General features: G+C 32.8%; 2 protein-coding genes and 1 long non-coding RNA gene across 3 annotated transcripts; 1 reads left to right on the forward strand and 2 right to left on the reverse strand.

Moving 5' to 3' along the window:
- Nucleotides 1-984: 984 nt before the first annotated feature.
- Nucleotides 985-10,951, reverse strand: LOC101256863 (DNA-(apurinic or apyrimidinic site) endonuclease). The gene is made up of 9 exons (XM_004236263.5): nucleotides 10,553-10,951; nucleotides 8,115-8,207; nucleotides 7,726-7,870; nucleotides 6,460-6,661; nucleotides 6,031-6,109; nucleotides 3,287-3,348; nucleotides 1,982-2,068; nucleotides 1,749-1,852; nucleotides 985-1,411 (listed from the first exon to the last, which is right to left on the reverse strand). The coding sequence occupies exons 1-9, from the start codon at nucleotides 10,799-10,801 to the stop codon at nucleotides 1,335-1,337; spliced, it is 1,098 nt and encodes a 365-aa protein (XP_004236311.2). The 5' UTR covers nucleotides 10,802-10,951; the 3' UTR covers nucleotides 985-1,334.
- A 2,748-nt stretch (nucleotides 10,952-13,699) lies between these two features.
- LOC101257160 (CBBY-like protein) lies at nucleotides 13,700-17,845 on the reverse strand. The gene is made up of 8 exons (XM_004236264.5): nucleotides 17,427-17,845; nucleotides 17,143-17,213; nucleotides 16,892-17,050; nucleotides 16,246-16,312; nucleotides 15,635-15,730; nucleotides 15,232-15,278; nucleotides 14,995-15,075; nucleotides 13,700-14,100 (listed from the first exon to the last, which is right to left on the reverse strand). The coding sequence occupies exons 1-8, from the start codon at nucleotides 17,733-17,735 to the stop codon at nucleotides 13,977-13,979; spliced, it is 954 nt and encodes a 317-aa protein (XP_004236312.2). The 5' UTR covers nucleotides 17,736-17,845; the 3' UTR covers nucleotides 13,700-13,976.
- Nucleotides 17,846-18,568: 723 nt separating this feature from the next.
- Nucleotides 18,569-19,306, forward strand: LOC138347775 (uncharacterized). The gene is made up of 2 exons (XR_011220302.1): nucleotides 18,569-18,893; nucleotides 18,975-19,306. It is a non-coding gene; the product is annotated as an uncharacterized lncRNA (long non-coding RNA).
- Nucleotides 19,307-20,058: the final 752 nt, after the last annotated feature.

Genomic DNA, 20,058 nt, shown 5'->3' on the forward strand with positions numbered 1-20,058 from the left:
AATTTAACCAAAAAACAAAAACTGTTGACATAGCTAATGAATAGTGAGTGCAAATTGCACAATAACATAAAATTTGTGTTACGTATACATTCAAAACCATTTGTTTATTTTTGTAAATATTCATATTTAGTGTTTATATCCAATTACGAAAATTCAACTTTAATAATAAGAATACACATTACTTACTCATAATTAAGTGGTAAATACGTATATAAATGACACATATCTTATAATTCATTGATTTGGTATTAATCAATTTATTAGGGAAGTGGGTATCAAGCTAATATGCTTATTTTGGTGGCCAAAAGAGCTAACTAATTGGTTCTTTAAATCAATGAATATATTCCCCTTAAGAAGAAATTATAACCAAATACGTTTAGGTTTCTCTAATTAATTATAATTATACAGATTTGAAGTCAAATTAATGTCTAAAATATTAATCATGAATGTCAAAAACAGTAAATCACCTGAAATTGTGGCAAATATCTATTAAGTTTCCATTTCTATTTTTTTTTTCTTGATTTCTTTTGATTATTCAAGTTAGACTTGTCAAAAAATCAAAAAAGTTTATTTCTTTTTCTTTTGCGACTAAAAACGCTATAAACTTGTTATTTACATTACCAAAAGCAAAATTGAACGACAAGAGTTTATTGTACGAGTTTTAAAATAGCAATTTTGCGCTTTGTCTAATCATCCATATCAGGTTTAATATATTGTTTCTAATCATCAGTAATGTCCTAACCTTGATTAATTAATCATAACCTGGACCTCCACTTAGAATAAAAATAAAAACAAATTAACAAAAAAAAACAAAACACTAAGAATAGAAAAGTTTCTAAGCTGGCATACCGTGACAAAACTTATTTGGCTTTGGCTTTTGCCTATGAAAAAAAAAATGTTTTTTTTTAATTATAAAAATTGTAACTTGAGTATTTTTTTGTAACGCTTCTAATATGTAAATTTGGAAAGAAGAAAAACAAGGAATTTTCACACTAAAAAAGACAAAAGCATCATTATCAGTGTGTTACAAATCTTGTCATTAAATTAATAGGAATGTGTCCATACTTGCACGAAACCAAGAACTGAAATAATTAGGCTTAATCTAGGAGGGGGTTAGCAGTTGGGGCTAGAAAATTACCCCTAATAATAAGATCAGCAAGTTACAGGAGGGTTTACCCAGTGGCGCACAAAGTGCTCACCCGAAAGGCAGAGGCTGTGACAGAGATTGTAGTGGTTGCGAGTTATCCAGGGATTCCAAAAAAATAAAAATCAACAAAGTAGTGTTTTAGCATGAAATATATAGTACTGAACACAGGGGTCTGAACACAATCATTTCAACCTTGTTTGGTATCTGCATCATCCTTCACAGAGAGTTCAAGGGATACTGGACAATGGTCACTCCCATAGAAACCTACCAATTCATACAACATATTAAGCTTTTAGATACGCGGCAATATAACAGGCATGAAGAAGAAAAAACACACAGTTAACGACAATAAAACCAGCTGCATACGTGAAAGATGCTAATGTTAGTGAGACTTCATAATCACACACAAACATATGCTACTGGTTTATCGGAGGAAAGATGAGATCCTAAAAGTGAAAAATGAAGTGAAATCTGTTAGGGTAAAAATTATGACGATGGTAGAATATTAGTAAACGTTTTGAGGTCAGAAAGTTACTTCTTTCTGACAATTTCTAGGCAGCCAATAGGTTCATGTATTGTTTCATTTTTGAGATTAACTTACCATCCAATTCGATCCCTCGTCCATGCATCTCGCATGAAACAATCCTGTCTTTCATTTTATCAGATACAACAAAGTAATCTATTCTCATCCTTTTCCCGCGATACCTGCAAGTAACGTTATCATCGGATCTATCAGTTCCTATAGAGGACCAAAAAATAAGAACAAATAAGATGGTGGTGGTAAAACAAAGTACTACATTAACTAAAACATGTTTCCATGGAAGCATCACTTACTTCCCAACAGGATTTCCCGACCACGAGAAGCCACATTCCATGTCCGTGTCCTTGTGAAGAAATCGATATGCATCCACTAGCTTTCCTCTGAGAAATAGGAATATCACATAACGGTACTTAACCAGACAATGGAATGAGATTACACAGGTTGTATCCAATGGAAAATTTCATTCTTCTCAAATTAATCTTCCATCAGCTTAAACCACATAACCACACAAGATTTTGAACAACAATACACAAACATGTGAGCTTCATACATGATTCTAAGCTCAGTTGCTCAGGTGTCTAATAAGGGTGTGAATCTAGAGGCCGGATCCTTCATGATCTAAATTTTTAGATTTGAGGGTACAGATACATGTATGGATATGGGTGGGGGGATTCGTCTAAAAATAGAGTTATATGTCTAAATTATGAGACATTACTAATCAAGAGGAAAACTCCAAAAGGAGTTAAAAAGAAAAGGACTGACATAGAAATTTCTACATACAAGCAATTCCGTTTCATCAATTGCACCCTAGCTTTTGGTTTGATTCTCTATTTTGCAAAAAACCCAAATTGGTTTGACCAAACCCGGTACAGATCCCACATCCACACCCATGTCGCGTCAACATGGGTGCGACACCAAAAGTGAAGAGTCGGAGCAACTTAGCTTCTAATTAACCATCATTTACATTTAATTTAGATCGGTGGTTAGATTAAGAACTCGTATACACCACAGCTAAAAGTTAAACATATGCAACTGCAATGGACAGAAGAAGGTGATAGATGTTGGGGAGCCCCAAACAAGAAACAATTTTTTTTAAAGAAGAAAGGGAAGTGAAAGGGTGATCAGAGAGGTAGAGCAAACTCCCTTATTGATTTGTTTCTTACAAATGAAAACTGAACATAGAACATAGATCAGAGAGCCAGATCTAGTTCCCTGCCAAAGAAAAGGTACTCAGTTTTCTTGTGTCTTCTCTAATGCCCTCGACTCTAGTTTCAGTTGAGATGAAATTTTCAAAACATTTCTTGAAAGGTTTGATACACTGGTAGTACTAAAAGAAGCACTAGTTATGTCTAGCATGAGCAAAGAACGGAAGGAGAAAAAAATTGCAGATTTATTGTCACAATGTTACAAATATACCAACAGAAAAGTGAATATACAATCCCTAAGAAGTGATAACCACTTTCCATTAAAGAAAAAGTGGATTGATAGAAGCTATTAGTCGTTTCACAATTATATATGATTAGAAGCTATTAGCTTCATGTCGCATAATCACGTATGACATATTTAAGCAATTCAGAAGTATGAATAGATTTACATACTCTTTTAATATGGCACCAAACCTCGTCCTTTCAGCCAGGGTAAACCCAGGTTGACCACAATCCTGCATGATAACTTAAAGTCAGGATGTTAAGACATAACCACAAGATGATTGCAATTTAACTTGTTCTAGTCCTGCTTCGATTTCATCCAGGACTATTGGAACATACCCTATAAACTTTTATCCAACATAGCAGGAGGAACAGCCAAGTGCGAAAGCAAATTCATGAAACATAAGCAAATGTTGCCATGAAAAGTTGAAACCGTACATTTTCTATAATCCAGAATATTAGCACAGCACAACGAAAGAACAATAGGAGTAATTTTTAAGTTTGCTTCTCTTCTTATAATAAAACCCTTTCAGACTGCCAGGTATGCTGATTTTTCAGTAAGACTTCTGTCTCGTAAACATTCTATCCATCGAAAATCATGGGCTACATACATACATGATGTCCTTATTCCTATGCCTGTAAGTGTAGCCGAGAGGATCAATGCCATGAGAAGAAATTTCCTCTGGAAGGGAAACTCTGAGAAGAAGACACACCTGGTGAAGTGGGAATTTTAATTGACAGTAAGAAGGTAGGACACCCGGGTATATGCAACTCAAAGCCCAAAATCAGAACTAAGCAAGTGGAATTGGAGACTTGCCTTAGAAGAGATCTCTCTATGGGAGGATGTAATCAAAAACAAATTTGGGAGAGGAAAACAAGTGGATTACGAAACTAGTGAATAATCCATATGGGTTTTGTGTATGGAAAACCATCAGGAATTTATGGCCGATTATTCTCAACAGATCCAGTTTCAAGGTAGGAACTGGAAGAAAAGAATCCTTCTGGGAGAACAGTTGGATAGACCAACGCCCAATGAAGCTAAGTTATCCTGATATTTACAATCTATGCCAGAATCAAGAAGCTACTGTGGAAGAAATGTGGTCACACAATGGGTAGAATTTCAGCTTTAGAAGGTTCCTAAATGATTCGGAGATCGGTTGAATGACAGAATTCCTAAATACCTTAGAGGTCGATTTCAGGGATTGACTGATGGTGAAGAGTGAAGACTGCATGGTGTGGAAAGGGGACAGCCAAGGAAGATTCTCAGTAAAATCAGCTTATAGAGATTTTAACAGATCAAACAAACAGGTGGAATGCTTGCCATGGAAGTTGATATTGAAAGTAAAGATCCGCTCCAAAATAAACTGCTTTGTATGGATTATGGATAATGGAAAAAGGGTCTGTCCTAACACAGGATAACCTAGTAAGGAGAGGATCTCAACTATGCTCCAGATGTATTTACGTGGAGAGCAAATAGAGACAATCAACCATCTCTTTTTACACTGTAATTGTGCAGATCAGCTATGGAGAATTTTCAATAATCTGAGAGGCATCAGGTGGAGCATAATTGATGTTCTTATAAATTGGAACAGATAAGGAGGACTATCCAGTCAGAAAGCGAGATGAAGGATTGTCCCAGCATGTATATGGTGGATTTCATAGAAGCAATCACAGATGCTTTAAAGATGAAGGGAACTCTATACAGAAGTTAAAGATGCCTCTCCTTTGATATTTTTGGTGTGAACAAGAATACATAGAAGAAGCAGAGTCTATCTTTGATGTTGTAAATTACATTGAGAATGCTTTTTAGGTCTTCCTATTAATTATACAACTTGTCTAGTCATCCTGTGTATATATGATATTATTTAAGCATCAAAAAAATAATAATCATGGGGGAAGGTCACAGCTGAAATTACTAGTGGTTGTATTGTTTTTTTTCACAAGCACCTCGTGGGAATATTGTTTATACAAGAAACTGAAAAGTAACAAATATTAGATACACGAGATTATCTTTAAGTGGTACTTGTGGTGATTACATTTTCAGAAAGAAAACAAAAAGCTTTATTATAAGATCAACGGTTATAAGTGCGACGGTTCTTCATGAGCATTTTTCTTGAGTGAAAATGTTTTACAAGAACCTTTTTGTTCTTCCAGAGATACTACAGGCCCTTCTTGATTCAACAATAGTGATTATTGGAGTTATCGGGTTATTAGTGAGAGAATCCCCTCTCTCCAGGTTACAGGGTCATTTTTCCGAGTTCCTTCTATGTGATTTTCTGAAGTGCCCTAGTATACAAAACTTATTTTCCACTGGTCAGTTCACCTGGAACATTGCCTTTGCAATTGAATGTTATTTCCTGGAAGCCTCAACCTTATTCACTGTGACAAGAGACACGACTATATGCAAACTCTTGACATGTTAGGGCTGTACGCTCTGCTCTCTCACTCCCGATTAAATTACTGTGGCCCTCCAATCCCCAAAAACACTTATTCTGCCTCCAAAAACATTAGCAAACACATATATACTGCCAAGGTAGTGGGCATAATCACAATTGAGCTTTAACGATATTCACTTTTTTTAATAAAGATAACCATTTCTGTATGACATGATTGAAGGAATTGAAGTGAATATCGTCAGTTTAACGATATTCACTTCTATTCCTTCAACCATGCAAACAGACATGGGTCCCCATCGATAAACACTAGGTTAAGCAAATAGCTTAGCAATTCAGAGCAAGGATTTACAGCCCAATGGGGGAAAAGAAAAAGAATCCCACTCACATGGTTAATGACACCAGGCAGTCTTCACGAGGGAAGGGAATATAGACGCACCACAATGATGAAGTTTTTGTAGTGTTTAGTATATACATGTTGATTGACAATAGAGACATACTATTGTCATGATAGCATATTACCTCTTTGTTTGGTGGAGTGTATCCATTGAGCTTGGCTGCACTGAAAAATTCTGGATGACTTACATCAATATCCTCATGACTGCAGGGAGGACATTTAAGAAAAAGGATGAGTATCATAGAAATTTCCTGAACAAGTTTCAAATGTATGATGTAGAGTCATTTTTTACTGTCAAAATTCAGAAGTAATGAAATTGCAAGAGATCAGAGACATTATGACTTTACAGCTGTTTGGATTTATAACATCAAAAAATAACTCATCCTTTTGAACAAGACTGTAAAAGTATTCATGATAATTTGTTAGCAATCCAACGATACTCACTTTTTCAAAGATAACATAAAGGGAGACAAAAAAGAATGAGAAAAGGAAAAAACGTAACAGAAAAAGAATTACATAGTCAAGAAAAATATAAAAATTAAACAGAACTGTACCTTACATTAAGATCACCACACCAAATAAGAGGTTTATCTGAAGTTGCGAGAACAAACTCTAGCATTCTTTTATCCCATTTTCTTCTCCTCGGAAATGAAGATTCCTCTTCTTTCCACCCATTGTTTGGCACGTATGTGTTTAATATTCGAAATGTCTCAAATTCAGCCAAAATAACTCGACCATCTGGTTCATGCTTAGAACCTAAGAATACAAGCACTTCTCAAGTTTATTATCGACTTCAGCCAGTTGAATCAAACATTTTATTAAGACAAATAGGGGAAAAAGAGACGGAGAAAGAAACACTACAAGTCAGATTGTTGACAGTGTCAGTGTCTGTTTGAAAATAACTGAAATATTTAGCATATAGCAGCATGACTCCTGTTGGTGACACATTTTCAAGACTAGAGCTTGTTAGAACAGAAACACCAATATAAGTCTACTTTGCTTTCAGTAGCTCCAAACACAAACACGATAATGATCCTATATTGCAAAAAAAATTATGTTGGTAAGGTGAAGGAGAGTGTTTTTTTCCTTTTCTGATAAAGAGTTAGGAGAAGGTGAGTTATCATCACAAAAAGAGTATTACATCAAGTTGACCAAGACATCCTTGAAGTACATAATATTAATGCCTACATTTCTTTGAAGGTCTATTAAAATGCCAAATTCACAATGTGTATGGCGAGTCGGCGACTAGGAACATACTTCTAAAGCAAACTTCAATGAGACCTTAACCGAACAAATATACATCTTTTTATTAGCTAAATGGAAAAAATCTTATCAAGAAGATGCATAATATGGTGTCAAACTTTAGCAGAAGACGACCAAAGACCTGTCAATCTCTATAATTTTCAGTTTTTTTTTTCAAAAAAACAAACAAATAGTGAGAGTCTTCTGCAACTAGAGAAACAAACAGTAACTGCTTCCAAGTTTCTTTTGCTTCCTCATCTAAACCAGACCGAACATCATGATTGGCCATCCACAGAATATGATAGAATATCCCATTAACCGAAAATTCACCGATCAAATTGAAGTAGCATGATATAAATTGTTTTTTCTCCTTTACCGCTGTCAGTGGGGCGGGAGTACATTGGTTGCTTCTCCTTAAGGAAGAAAGCTTCATCATTGTGTGAGTCTCCTAGGGCACCAAGAGCTGGTCGCATTGTATATTTGTATTTAATATACTAAACATAAATGCTGCGCATCTTCATCTTGATTTTCCCTTTGGAAATGAATCACTTAAAAATAAAATTATCTACTTATGGCACCTTTTGCATCAAGTGAAAAGGAAACCTTCTTTGGTTGAAAACACTTCTTGATGAATAATGCAGTTCCAGCATATTTTGAGTCAGAAAGAGACCACCAAACATTATAATTTTTGAAAGGTGGACTTGATAAAGCTCGTGTCACCACCTGCATGATGGAAAAAGTAAACCCAATTAAAAAGTATCACTACCTTACAGAACAAGTGGAAAAATATTTTCTCAATATCAACTAATGAAATCCTGTCTGGCACTTAAAATTGCTGCAAACAAGTCAAAAGGAATTTTCTAAGGTAACCAACAATTAAGCGTTGATTTTAGAATTATCTCCAAAAGTGCAAAATATATATGATGCTGCCTCCAATTTACTTTAGTAACATGACCAGATGTATTACCAGTTTTTCTTCACGTGAAGCGCTGGTATCATCTTTTAACTCTCTTGGGTTCTTAGGTGCGCCTTTGGAACCAGCAGCTGGCATTCTTACTTCCTACCACCACCGTACAGTTAGATTGGAATTTATAACAATTATAAATGATACAAAATAACTGCCTCCAAGAATCAAATGAATTTCAGAACAACGGTTCAAAAGTATATCTCAATAAATAAAAGATGGAAACAATAAACGAAGTGAGTGCAAAAAAGAAGAAGTCACCTGCTAACTTAAACCACAAATATGTATTATAACATGAAGTAAGGATGCAATATAATCACAATAAGAGGACAACCAGAAACTTCACAAATTTGTTTCTTAGTGTGTAGTGTGTACAATCAATCAATCAATTTCCAGTGTGACATAATCTACTCATTCCACTTTATTTAATCTGTAAAAAGATACCCACAGTTTGAGATCATATAAGTTATTCTTCAAGCCATATCACCACTAAACAATAAGATAGGGTACAATCATGAATACACAAGTTACAAGATCATATCCCCAAAAGACTAGGACCAGCGTGACGTTTCCCCGGATTCAGATATAAACGAATACAAAAACATCTATAAAAACTATGGCTCAATCACAAATTAGTTAAGAAAGGACTAATTCAGCAATTATAGCAGTCATATTTCCACTTGCTAGAGCAAAATCAAGCAGCAGTTAGTATGAAGGTCGTATGAATGTTGATGAAAAGGTGTCTTGGGCAGGGCACATGAGAGATGCACTAAAATGGAGCTGAAAAAAAGTAGGTACAAGAAATAACTGAATTGATTTCAAAATTTTACATCAAACTGAAATACTAGCATTATCATTATGAATAAGAAAATAGGAATGCTCATCGATGTGTAACCATAGTTAGGTTGGCTAGTCCACAATGCTTCATTTATTTTCTTCATTACCCCTTTCAACAAGGGTTGAGAAGAAAAGACATCAAAACTAGACTGTAAGGTTATCAGTGAAAATGAAAGTAAAAGTCGAGAACCAAAGCTCTTCCGGGAAGAGGAATACATCTAAGTAAAGCATCAAAATCTAGCTGATGCAGCGGTTACAACATCTGGAATAGATCAGCACCATGCCGTGGCAAATATTTTTTACTTATTTACAAGGCAATGAAAAATATGAAGAAATTGACTGTATATGAGCAAGAGCAAACAATGGGCCACTTATATGCAATGTAGAGTGTAGGCAGTAGTAAGATAATATGCAATTGATACTCTTGGGAGATGAATTTGCAGCCCATCTTTTACTGATCTTCTTCAAATATCTATGCTCAATTTATTTACTATAGCTTTTGTTTCTTCTTGCATAGTCCTTCTATATATTCTGTGTTTTCAAACTTTGTAGTCATCAAGTTCTTGTTTCCAGTTGGTAACACTTATTCAAAGATCATCATATCCTTTGTTCACTGTTCGACTTGCTTTTTCATAAAGGGATTACTCCATTTTATTGCAATTTAGGCATTGAAAAAAACTCAATACAGTACAGCATTTTAGCATCGAAAATACTCAATACAAAATAGCATTCTGGCATTGTAAAAAATCATTATAAAACAGATTTTTCCTTTCATCTTATACTCAATCTTACAATTTTTAAGCTATAATAGATTTTATCCACTACATACTACTGTATTACATTGTTGTTATATAAATATCCCTGGAAGAAGAAGAAGGTGAGAGAATCTCAGCTTTTCGGACCTGATCAATCTTCCGTGCCCTTCCCCTCCTCATACTCATAAAGTCAGTGAGACTACGGTTTTGTATGTGTTATATCCTTTCAATCGATATAGAATTTACGAGGAAGCAACTTCAACAATTGACATCGACCAAATTGTTAAAACCAGTGACCTGTGATACTTACTCCTTTGGTGTTATCACTTTGCTTCCAAGGCTTCTTTTTATTTCATGCAATCAAAACTCAGAAACACTTCAACTTAAATTCAACTTCTCTCTTCTCACATTCACTGTGTTGCAGAAATTAACAAGAGTGACATAAGGATCGAGAAGAAACTGATCTTTTTAGACAAAGCAAGCCTAGAGACTGTAGACTATGATGATACAACAATGTATGAAGAAAGAGAATCAGCACCCCTTTTAAACATGGGCAACATGGGTGGAGCCAAGTAGAGCCATACCCCTTCCACAGAAAATTACAACGTTTAAACATTATTGGAAGTTCTCTTTTTTTTTTTCTTTTTTTTTTTATGTATACACAATATATATTGAAACCCTTTTAACTTCTTCTTGAAAATCCTAAATTTCCTGAAGTATCAACAATCAAAGTTTCCCAAAATAAAACATTTTTTTCTCTAAATTCAAGTTTTATCAACAAGGGCAACATTCAGAATCACAATAGCAAAGCTACTAGAAGAAAAAAAAAAAAAAGCATAATTGAAGAACCTGTATGGCAATGACATCAGGGTCAAGATTCTCAATGAACTTGGTGAACTCTGTCCAGTTGTTCTTGATTCTAAGAAGAAGGCTATTAGCATTCCATGTCAAAAACTTTTTTGGCTCTTTCTTGTTGTCACCACCACTTTCAGATATCGTTTCTGTTGTTGTTTGTTCTCCATCTTTCTCCGATACAGAAGAAATAGTGGGTTTCTTAAAAGATCCATCTTTTTCAATTGGTTGGAAAAATCTTTTCATCTTTGTGTTCTCCTTCTTCTTCTTCAGCAGTGAACTCTGATTCTTGTGCAGAGGAACGAGTGCTTATAAAAGGAGAGTTCGCACTGAACAATGACCATACTACCCTTGGGGCTAAAAACGCTTTTTTGATAATTAAGATAACATAATCACATATTATTTAAATTAATTACAAAACTTCTCTTTTTTCTTTACTACGCTTCTATGAGATACATTACAATAGGGGATTATGCTAACATGTCAATTGTAAACACTCTATTTCGGTTAATAAAGTGACCTAATGGGTCTTTTGATTAACAAAATTACATTATAACTTTGTTATTGTAAAACGTATTTGATATAAATATTATTATTGATATATATTTTTAATTATTTCAAATCTAAATATAAATTTGGTTTATAATTACGCATCAAATATGTAAGTTATATATTGATACATAACTTATATATCGGGCGAAGGAATAATATGTTCGTGAGTTTTGAAAATTTAAAAATTATTATAATTAGGGGCGGACCCAATAAGCCAGACGCAGGTGCTCGAGCACCCATTGATTTTCGAATTTTTTTGTATATATATATAGAAAATATGATACATATGTTATTATAATTTAAATGAGTACTTGTAGAACAAAAGCAGCTGTGGGTGAGCTAGTTTAAACCTCTGCAATAAGAGGCGCGTGAAGCCACTGGCGAGGGTTTGAATCCCGCATTTCTTTTTTAAAATCTTTTCCAGCGAATTGTACACATGAAAGTGAGCACCCACAACCTTTAAATTCTGGATCCGCCACTGATTATAATTAGAGAAACTTTTAAAATATGATGTAATTAGCTTTCAAATTGCTTCGATCACCGTAGTTATACATTTAATTATCATTGTGCCATTTACTAGACTTATTTTATTACCATTTACTGAAAATTGAAGGGTAGTTTTTCAAATACATTGTTATTTTTGTCTCCATTTTTTCACAATGTTTGATTAGCCGTAATATTTCAAATAGAAAATGAAATTTTGATCCAAAATAACTCTTAGACATTGATATGATTAAAAAATATATATATAATAGTTAATCTATTAAATTAAAAATATGTCAGATAAATCAGGAGATATTTATATTGAAAAATAAGAATTCGGAATTAAAAGGACAGTAAATTTTTTTGAAATTTCTAAAAGGACAACTCAATATATTTTGATATTAAAATGGCAACATTTGGTTACTTTTTTTTGATGGTGTTAAATATATGGTTTTAAAAGTAAAGCTCAAATCCACCTAATTTTTAAAAAAATTACGTTTTTTTTTTTTTCTTAAATAATATTTTCTTTTTGTTGTATCTTTTCCTTATGTAAAACTTTTGCGTCTTTTTTTTTTCCTTACATAATACTTAAAAAAAATCACACTATGTTGTAAATGTGGATTTTGAAGGATTCATCGAAGGAAATTGTGGTTTTGTACGACAGCGTCAATTTCAAAACTCACCATTTCATGCTGGGAGATTGAGTTTTCCAATAGTAAAAAATACATTCTTTAAATAATTTATGAAATGTATTAATTTTATTACATTATATGTTAATGATTTACATCTTACTACAGGATGATGTGTCACAAAATCAAAATGATGATGAAGTTGGACCCTCACAACAATATGTATCTTCTTATAATTGATAATTTTCAATCTTGTCATTTTAAAAAAAATTACTAAAATTCAGTAATAAATATAATTTTGCAGGACATCAACAAACCTTGAAGAACAATAAAGTCACACGTATCTACCATATGTGGAACCGGTAGACATAAACAATAACAACATAAATCGCATCAAGACAGACGATAATCTTTAGAAGTGTTATCTTTAATAATTTCTATCACGTTCCTTATATGCTCTATCAATTTTTTACAAACTATATATATATATATATACATATATATATATAATTGAAGTTTTCGAACTCCAACATATATGCATGGTTCATGTTATATGCATGGTTCATGTTTACTATAAATATTTAAATATTGAACATATTTAAATATTGTGTTTTTTTTACCTTGATATGAAGTATAATTTTTGTCATATTAAGAAATAACAAAACTACATATGTAAAAAACAACAAAAGTACAACACAAAAAAAACATTATGTAAGAAAAAAAACACATTTTTGTAAAAAAAAATCAGCTGAATTTGCGCCTTACAAGGCTCAAAAAGACATGAGCCTTACAAGGCTTGTGAATTTTTGAGCCTTGTAAGGGCTCATGAATTTTGGAGCTTTACTTTTAAAATCCTACATTTAACACCGAAAAAGAGTAACAAAATATTACTCTTTTGGTAACAAAGTACATTGAGTTGCCCTTTTGAAATTTTTTTTTAAAAAAAATTGTACCCCTTTGATTCTGAACTCTAAAAAAAAGTAACAGATTTGGCCCATTTTTTTTAAAAGAAAATACTAGGACTTATCTTTGAAAAAAGATCACTTATTTTGAAGAGTTTCTTCTATTTACTATTTAATTGCAAACTGCAATATAGCACTTATTTTGAAGAAGCTTGTCTTATTTAATTGCGATGCAATTTCAATCTCATTTTCAAATTTACACCATAGTGTATGACTGTATTCATCCGTTCCTTTGCATCACATTTACACCATTTTCTCTCTAATGATTTACTTTTCCTCGTACTTATTCTCTATAATTTTTTATATTTTTTTTATTTTCTCGATATATCACTCCAAATTTGCTACTATTATTTAACTTTTATGCAAGGTAAGTTTTGATGCAATAATAAAAAATAGAGAGGCCACATACAATCTCATTCTTTCTTTAACTTCGCATTCGCGCGTACTAGAAAGTTTAACAAAAAGTATAGGACTACAAAATCAAATCTCCCGACAATATAGGGGAAAAATCCAACATGGTACTAATGTCCTCAAATTATGTTTATTGTAATTTGTAAGTTGTGTCTTTATGCTATGCAAATAGTAATTTTATCATTTCTATCACCTCCTCTCCACACTCTACAAAAGAAAAGGAAAACTGGAAGTTCATATATTGTGTTTGGAGACTAACAGAGAAGGCATCAAGAGATGAAATGACATTAGACTTTTTATTGAACAGTCATTGGGGAGATACAGTACATGAACTGATATGTGGTGAGCAAAACATGCCAATAAATAAACAAGCGCCCTTATGCACTAACTCACATATTGTTTCTCAAGAAGGCTTCCGCAAAATGCCAAGTCAAACCGTTCCTCAGGAGGATCTCCAATGCAATCAAAAACTGCATCTGCATTTGAGAAATTCTCTTCTGCTGTGTACCTGAGGCAGTATAGAAGTTCGTTTGCAATAATTGGGAAAAGATCAAGAGATCAAGCAAGTTGCACAGACAAAAGAGGCAATCAGCTACTTGTTCAGAAGGAAACCAAAAAGGCTGTAAAAGCATGCATCTGTCTTCTAATACACTATGGGAGGTCCTTCGAAAACAATCAATAAACAGTATCTGCTATGATAAAACAATCGTGCTTGCTTATAATTTAATGAGATGCTTAGCTCAGAGACTGAAATTTTTCTTAATGAAAAGAAACTACTGAGTTAGATCATCCTTGTTATTTTCCCTGTATTGATCATGCATGTCCTTCCTTCTATCTCCTCCATTGTACTAGATTAGACTATTTAACTGATCTAGCATAAACAGAAAGCAACTACAGCAAACACTCTCGTGCATCTAACAACTAGCAAGTATCTAAGATGGAGCCTCACCGCTAGAGCTAAAAATAAGCCTTTAGATATAATTAGACATGCAGATATGTTGTATGTAAACCCTTTTTCAGGCCTTACAGAAAGTTTAGAAACTTGCCACCTCCACCATGTTCACCTGAGTGCTTAGAGGCCCCTAATCAATAGTTTCATTTTCATTGGAAGAAATATCCTAGGGGAAATGAGTCAGATTTGCGACGTTAAGCATTGGAAGCCATTGCCTTCCTGATCATACATCTTGTACTTTTATTTTATTTTGAACTTCAAGGACGCCAGAAGTTTTTCTGAAAAGGTCTCAGTTTGATTATGAAGTTTCTCAGGTTATGCTTTAACAAGATGTTACACCAAGTTAGAATTTCAGAAACCAAGTAAAAGAAGTTCTGTTAACAATAGAGAATCGAAAAATGCACCAGGGAGAAAGATGCTGGCCGTTGGTTCAAATAAAAAGCAACTTACCCACTCTTGGTCACAATGCACGTCATTCCAGCTGCTTTGGCAGCTGCAAGACCTATGCCACTATCTTCTACGACAACACAACTGCAGACCATAAAGAGCAGATTTTAGCAGTCGGAATGACAATGTAAAATTATAACAAAATTGTTTACTATCTTCTTCAGCTTAAAATCATATAACTTCTCTAAGGTGTCATCACGTAATTTCTCAATCCCAGTGCAAGTTATCTGTGTACAGTACCTTGAAGGATCAACCGCAAGGGTTCCGGCTGCTAACAGATAAATGGCCTGCCAGGAAGAAAGTATATGGTATTAAACATTTAAGACTTATCTTACAGCTATCATTGTACTAGAGACACGTCTCCTCAAATTGAAGTTTTACTGCAACTTGTTAAATGAAGAAAGCACAGTTCATATGTTTAAAATAGCTTACAACCGAAGTTCACAGATTATCCTTGTACATTTATGGATATCAGAGAGTTAAAGAAGTATAGAGAAGGCTATTGGAACAGATCCCAAATTTCAGATCATGCAGATACGAGGCTTATCTCCTAATGAAGTTTATTTTTGCTTTTTAATTTCTAAGAAAATGAATTTGTCACTACAAATGCATTGAACAGACATTTGAAAGATAAGATATTTACCGGATCAGGCTTCTTTCGAGGAACCACATCACCTGCAAATATCTGGATCTGTTCTGCTCGCTCTGGTCCCAACAAGCACGAGACTATGGCTGAGACCTAGTATCAGCAGATTTGATTCATCTTATGATCACAAAACATTATCTTACTGTGGTGACAACGAATAATCATGCCAGTTATTTTTCTTATTTCTCCCAGCAAATGAGCAACTCCAGTTAGAAAACCAGAGGTTATCATCTTGAGCAGTAACCAATTCAATAGTAGCAAAAGAAAAATCGAACAATTCCAAATTATAATATCAGATGAGTTTTTCTAAGAGTTCATCTTTTCGAACTTTTTAGTGTGGATGGCTTCCCATATCATTTTCTAGGTCCAAGAAAGTAGAAACTACATTGTCAATCAAAGAGGCATACTAAGGCTAAATAGACATGGAAAGGTAAATTCGTCAAATATAAGCTTGATGATTTTGTCATGAGTATTATTAGGATAACTAGTAAGCTCAATACAGGCTAAAAGAATTTCCGAGCATAGCTGTAACCTTTAATAGCAGATTATTGTCAAAAGACTCAACATTGGCACATAATACTAACACTTGAGAACCTGATTACTCATACCGCCTTTTCATTGGAAGTGCTGCATACTGCAACTTTAACTCCATTACCCAGAGCCTGATCAATCAACCTGTAACATTTAGTTTGGAACTCTTACAATATGGAGAAGAATAATCTAAAGGAAAATTTATCCTGACTCTTGCAATTTTGTCAATATATACGCTGTCCCATAGGTCAAATGACAGTGAGTTTTTCATATTGAGATTCTATTGAAGGTCATGACTGAATTTGATAATTAGTCTATAACAATATCAAAATCAAATACAACAGATAGAAGAGTCTTAAACCCTGAAAACTTTGGTGCATAGAAAGAACTTTACCCTTGAATAGTTGCATTATGTTCAATAAAACATAAAAAAGGCATGCAGTCCATAGTCAGGAGTCATGACAGCATTTGTTCAAAGAATAAAAAAATGTCTACATCTCAGAGGTAAATGAAACTCTTGATGATTAATTATGGATACTGAAGCTCCAGAATGCTTCGTTAGAGCAGACCAATTTCCTCATTGGTTTCTTCTGCGGTTAATAATGTCCACACCTAACAACAACATCAATGCCTCTGGTGGAATAATTTTATGTGCAACTGAACTATAAGAACCTTATATACATATAGAAGTGAAAAAATAAAATATGAAAAAGAAGAGCTTACTTTTCAACACCTGGCCGAAGTGGTAGCAATTTCTTCTCAATGAGAACCATGAATAATTCGGTCTTTCGCTTGTGAAGTCCTGCAATAAACTCCTTTCTTTCTTCTTCAGTTTTTGGTGCATTTTCTGGCCAACCTACTTTGTTAAAGTAGGCTGTCATCCTAGATACCCAATTCAACCACAAAAACAAATCAATTCAATTCAAGTCTAAACTATATGAATTGTTGTTGCTCCTAAGAAGAAATAACTTTACCTTTCTTTTCCACCTCCAATTTTGAGTAATTCTCCATACAAATCAACATCCCAAGTTACACCCAATTCCTTCTGTATACCATTGAAAATAATGGATTCTATGAAAATCAATCAAATATATGAACATAAGTACATAACCTTGATCCAAACTCTGTATTTCTCCTATAAAATTTATGAAATAGGTACTAATTATTATTTTAGAACTTTAGATTTCAATTCCGAACCTATAAACTTCAAATCTGTTTTCGTTTCGGCAAACAATACAACACACTGAAAAAAGTGTACCTCAGAAAAGGTATCATTGAAAGAAATACGATGACCATCTTTTTCAGTATCGACAAGTACGCCATCGCAGTCGAATAGCAGTGCCTTTGGGAGGACCGAAGCAGAACATGTCACTACTCCACTACGCCTACTCGTCTTGCTACGGAGAGTAACAACTGATTTTGTTCTGTCAATTGAAGAAATGGGTGATGATGACGATAACAGGGAGCTGTTGGTATTGGGTAATGTGAGTGTTGATGGTAGAACTGAAGCAGCTCTTCTTTGTGATGAAAAAATGGCCGGAGAAGAAGAGACAACTCTCAACGCCATTGAAATCGTTAGGTACCACTCAAATTGTTTCACCTTTCATTTGGTTGGAAAATAACGGTTTTCCAACCATGCGTTATCCGCCCAATGACCCCACATCTCCGAGCCGGTTTGATTTGGTTTGATTTTTCTTTTTAAGTTTAATAACGGATTAATTTAGATTTAAAAAATACTCTTTTCATTCTATTTCCTCCGTCTGAAACTGTTTGTCACGTAGCGCTTATCGAAAGTTAATTTGACTAATTTTCAAAAGCAAATTATATCACATTAAATTTAAACAAAAAAAATTAAATATTCTAAAACTATATGAAAAGTACTATACATTATAATTTTTTACATATTAATATGATGAAAAAATATATCTTAAAATGTTAGTCAAAATTTTTATAGTTTGACTCTAAAAATAGAAATCATGCAAACAATACCGGACGGAGGAAGTATTTTATATGCTATTTCTTTCTATAAATAGTTGATCACATTATTTGTCATTTTATAAAATTTATGTATAAATTACCATATTTTATTTATTATATTCTTGATAGAGTAGTTGATTAATTTTGAGAATTGATTTATCATTTATTATAAAATTGACTTAAGAAAACAATAAATAAAGTCAGAAGGACAAAGTTACATCTTTTTTCCTTTAAGGGAAAATTACATGGGATGACAAACATTCATAGTTAATTATATTATAGGGGCATAGTTTAATTTATTTATCTTATATAATTATAGTTTATTTTTGTTTGTTATATTTAATGGGGTCCACAACCTATTATATAACCAATGGTATAAAAACATTATTTTCAAATTTTGTATATAATTATACACAAAACAATTTTCTCTCTCCTTTTCACATTCCAAATTTTTCTCCTACATTTAATACTCCAGCTATCCAGTTTGAAATTCAAATTGTTGTCCAAAATTAGATTATTCCCTCCCGAAGTTGAAGTTCCCTCCCGAAGTTGAAGTCAATTTCGTAAGTACTCCTTAATTTTAGTTGTTTACCTCTTCTTCTTTTTTTTACTTATTCAAAATTTGTATATGTATTCTGTTTATTTTTTTTCCATATATTTTGATGAAATAATCGATTTTTTGTTCCTGATAGATCTAAAATTGGTCACACAATGAATGAATCATCTTCATCTTTGAGGATTACCAGAGGTATTCCTTTGCATGTCAATGTTGTTGACATTTTACCATCGTTTTCAATGGGGTTAACTCAAGATTTTGGGTTTGATGTAGGGTCATTGGGAAAATCAAATCAAGTTATACAAGAACAAACAATGGAAGAGCTTAGATCAAAGGAAAAAAACGACCCTACGGCAGTTCAACAAGCTATTAACAATGTCAAAGATAGAGGCATTAAAATAGTACAAGGAAGAAGAAAGAGGAAAGTTGTAAACATTGAATCAGAGGAAAATGCTTCTGAAGTTGTCGGATCTGAAGAACATAATATTCATGAGGTACTGTATTAAAACACAAAGTTAGATACAATTTTTTGGTTAATTAGATGTCAATATACAAAAAATATTACTTAAGTATTGTATATAGTATAATTGCATGTTTAGTAATTGTATATAGTATATTGCATATTTATGTTATTTTTGTTTTTTGTATATATATACAAAAAAGTAATTGGACTTAGTTATACAGATGATTTTTTTTATATATATGATTAGAGTTTGTATATTCTATTAGTTATATACAAATTATTGAAGTTAGTATATATTAAGTTTATATACATATACAAAAATTGATATGTACATGTCTGTTTTAATAGCTGGTAGTAGGGAATTGTATATGAAAGGCTCATTATTTTTTTTATATACATATGTACACAAAGTAATTGGATTTAGTCATATAGATGGGAAAATATCATATGCGATTATAATTTGTATATTGTAGTAGTTATATACAAATTATTGAAGTTAGTATATATTAACTTTATATATTATTGGAGTATATAAAAAGTCATTTAGAAACTTGTATATAATGTCACGTTTAACTAATATATTCATGTACATATATAAATATACAAAAAAGGTAAGTTCATATATATATACAGATTTTTTTTTTGAATTTGAACGTTTAGCTTAAAAAAAGGGACGTTTCCCTAAAATTGTGGCATTATCTAAATTTATTGTTAGCATATTTAACGCTTCAGTTAAAAACTATTTTTTAAAATATAATTGTATAAATAAAAAAAAACATTATATACAAAATTAAAGATACCTAAAATAACTAAACTATACCCATATAAAGTAATTAGGTAAACTATACCCATATAATGTTATTTAATCTAATAAGTTTGCCATATATGAAATTT

Source organism: Solanum lycopersicum, chromosome 3 (assembly GCF_036512215.1).
Source record: "Solanum lycopersicum chromosome 3, SLM_r2.1".
In the NCBI taxonomy this organism is placed as follows: domain Eukaryota; kingdom Viridiplantae; phylum Streptophyta; class Magnoliopsida; order Solanales; family Solanaceae; genus Solanum; species Solanum lycopersicum.

Excerpts from the sequence above, each read along its gene's own strand:
- LOC101257160 (XM_004236264.5), bottom strand. The coding sequence starts at position 17,735 with ATGGCGTTGAGAGTTGTCTCTTCTTCTCCGGCCATTTTTTCATCACAA. Across the intron at positions 17,214-17,426 it reads TCAATGATACCTTTTCTGAG|AAGGAATTGGGTGTAACTTG; the intron begins GTACACTTTTTT and ends AATGGTATACAG. Across the intron at positions 17,051-17,142 it reads ATTGGAGGTGGAAAAGAAAG|GATGACAGCCTACTTTAACA; the intron begins GTAAAGTTATTT and ends TTGGGTATCTAG.
- LOC101256863 (XM_004236263.5), bottom strand. The coding sequence starts at position 10,801 with ATGAAAAGATTTTTCCAACCAATTGAAAAAGATGGATCTTTTAAGAAA. Across the intron at positions 6,662-7,725 it reads CTTTTCACTTGATGCAAAAG|GTTCTAAGCATGAACCAGAT; the intron begins GTGCCATAAGTA and ends TTGTATTCTTAG. Across the intron at positions 3,349-6,030 it reads ACACTCCACCAAACAAAGAG|GATTGTGGTCAACCTGGGTT; the intron begins GTAATATGCTAT and ends GTTATCATGCAG.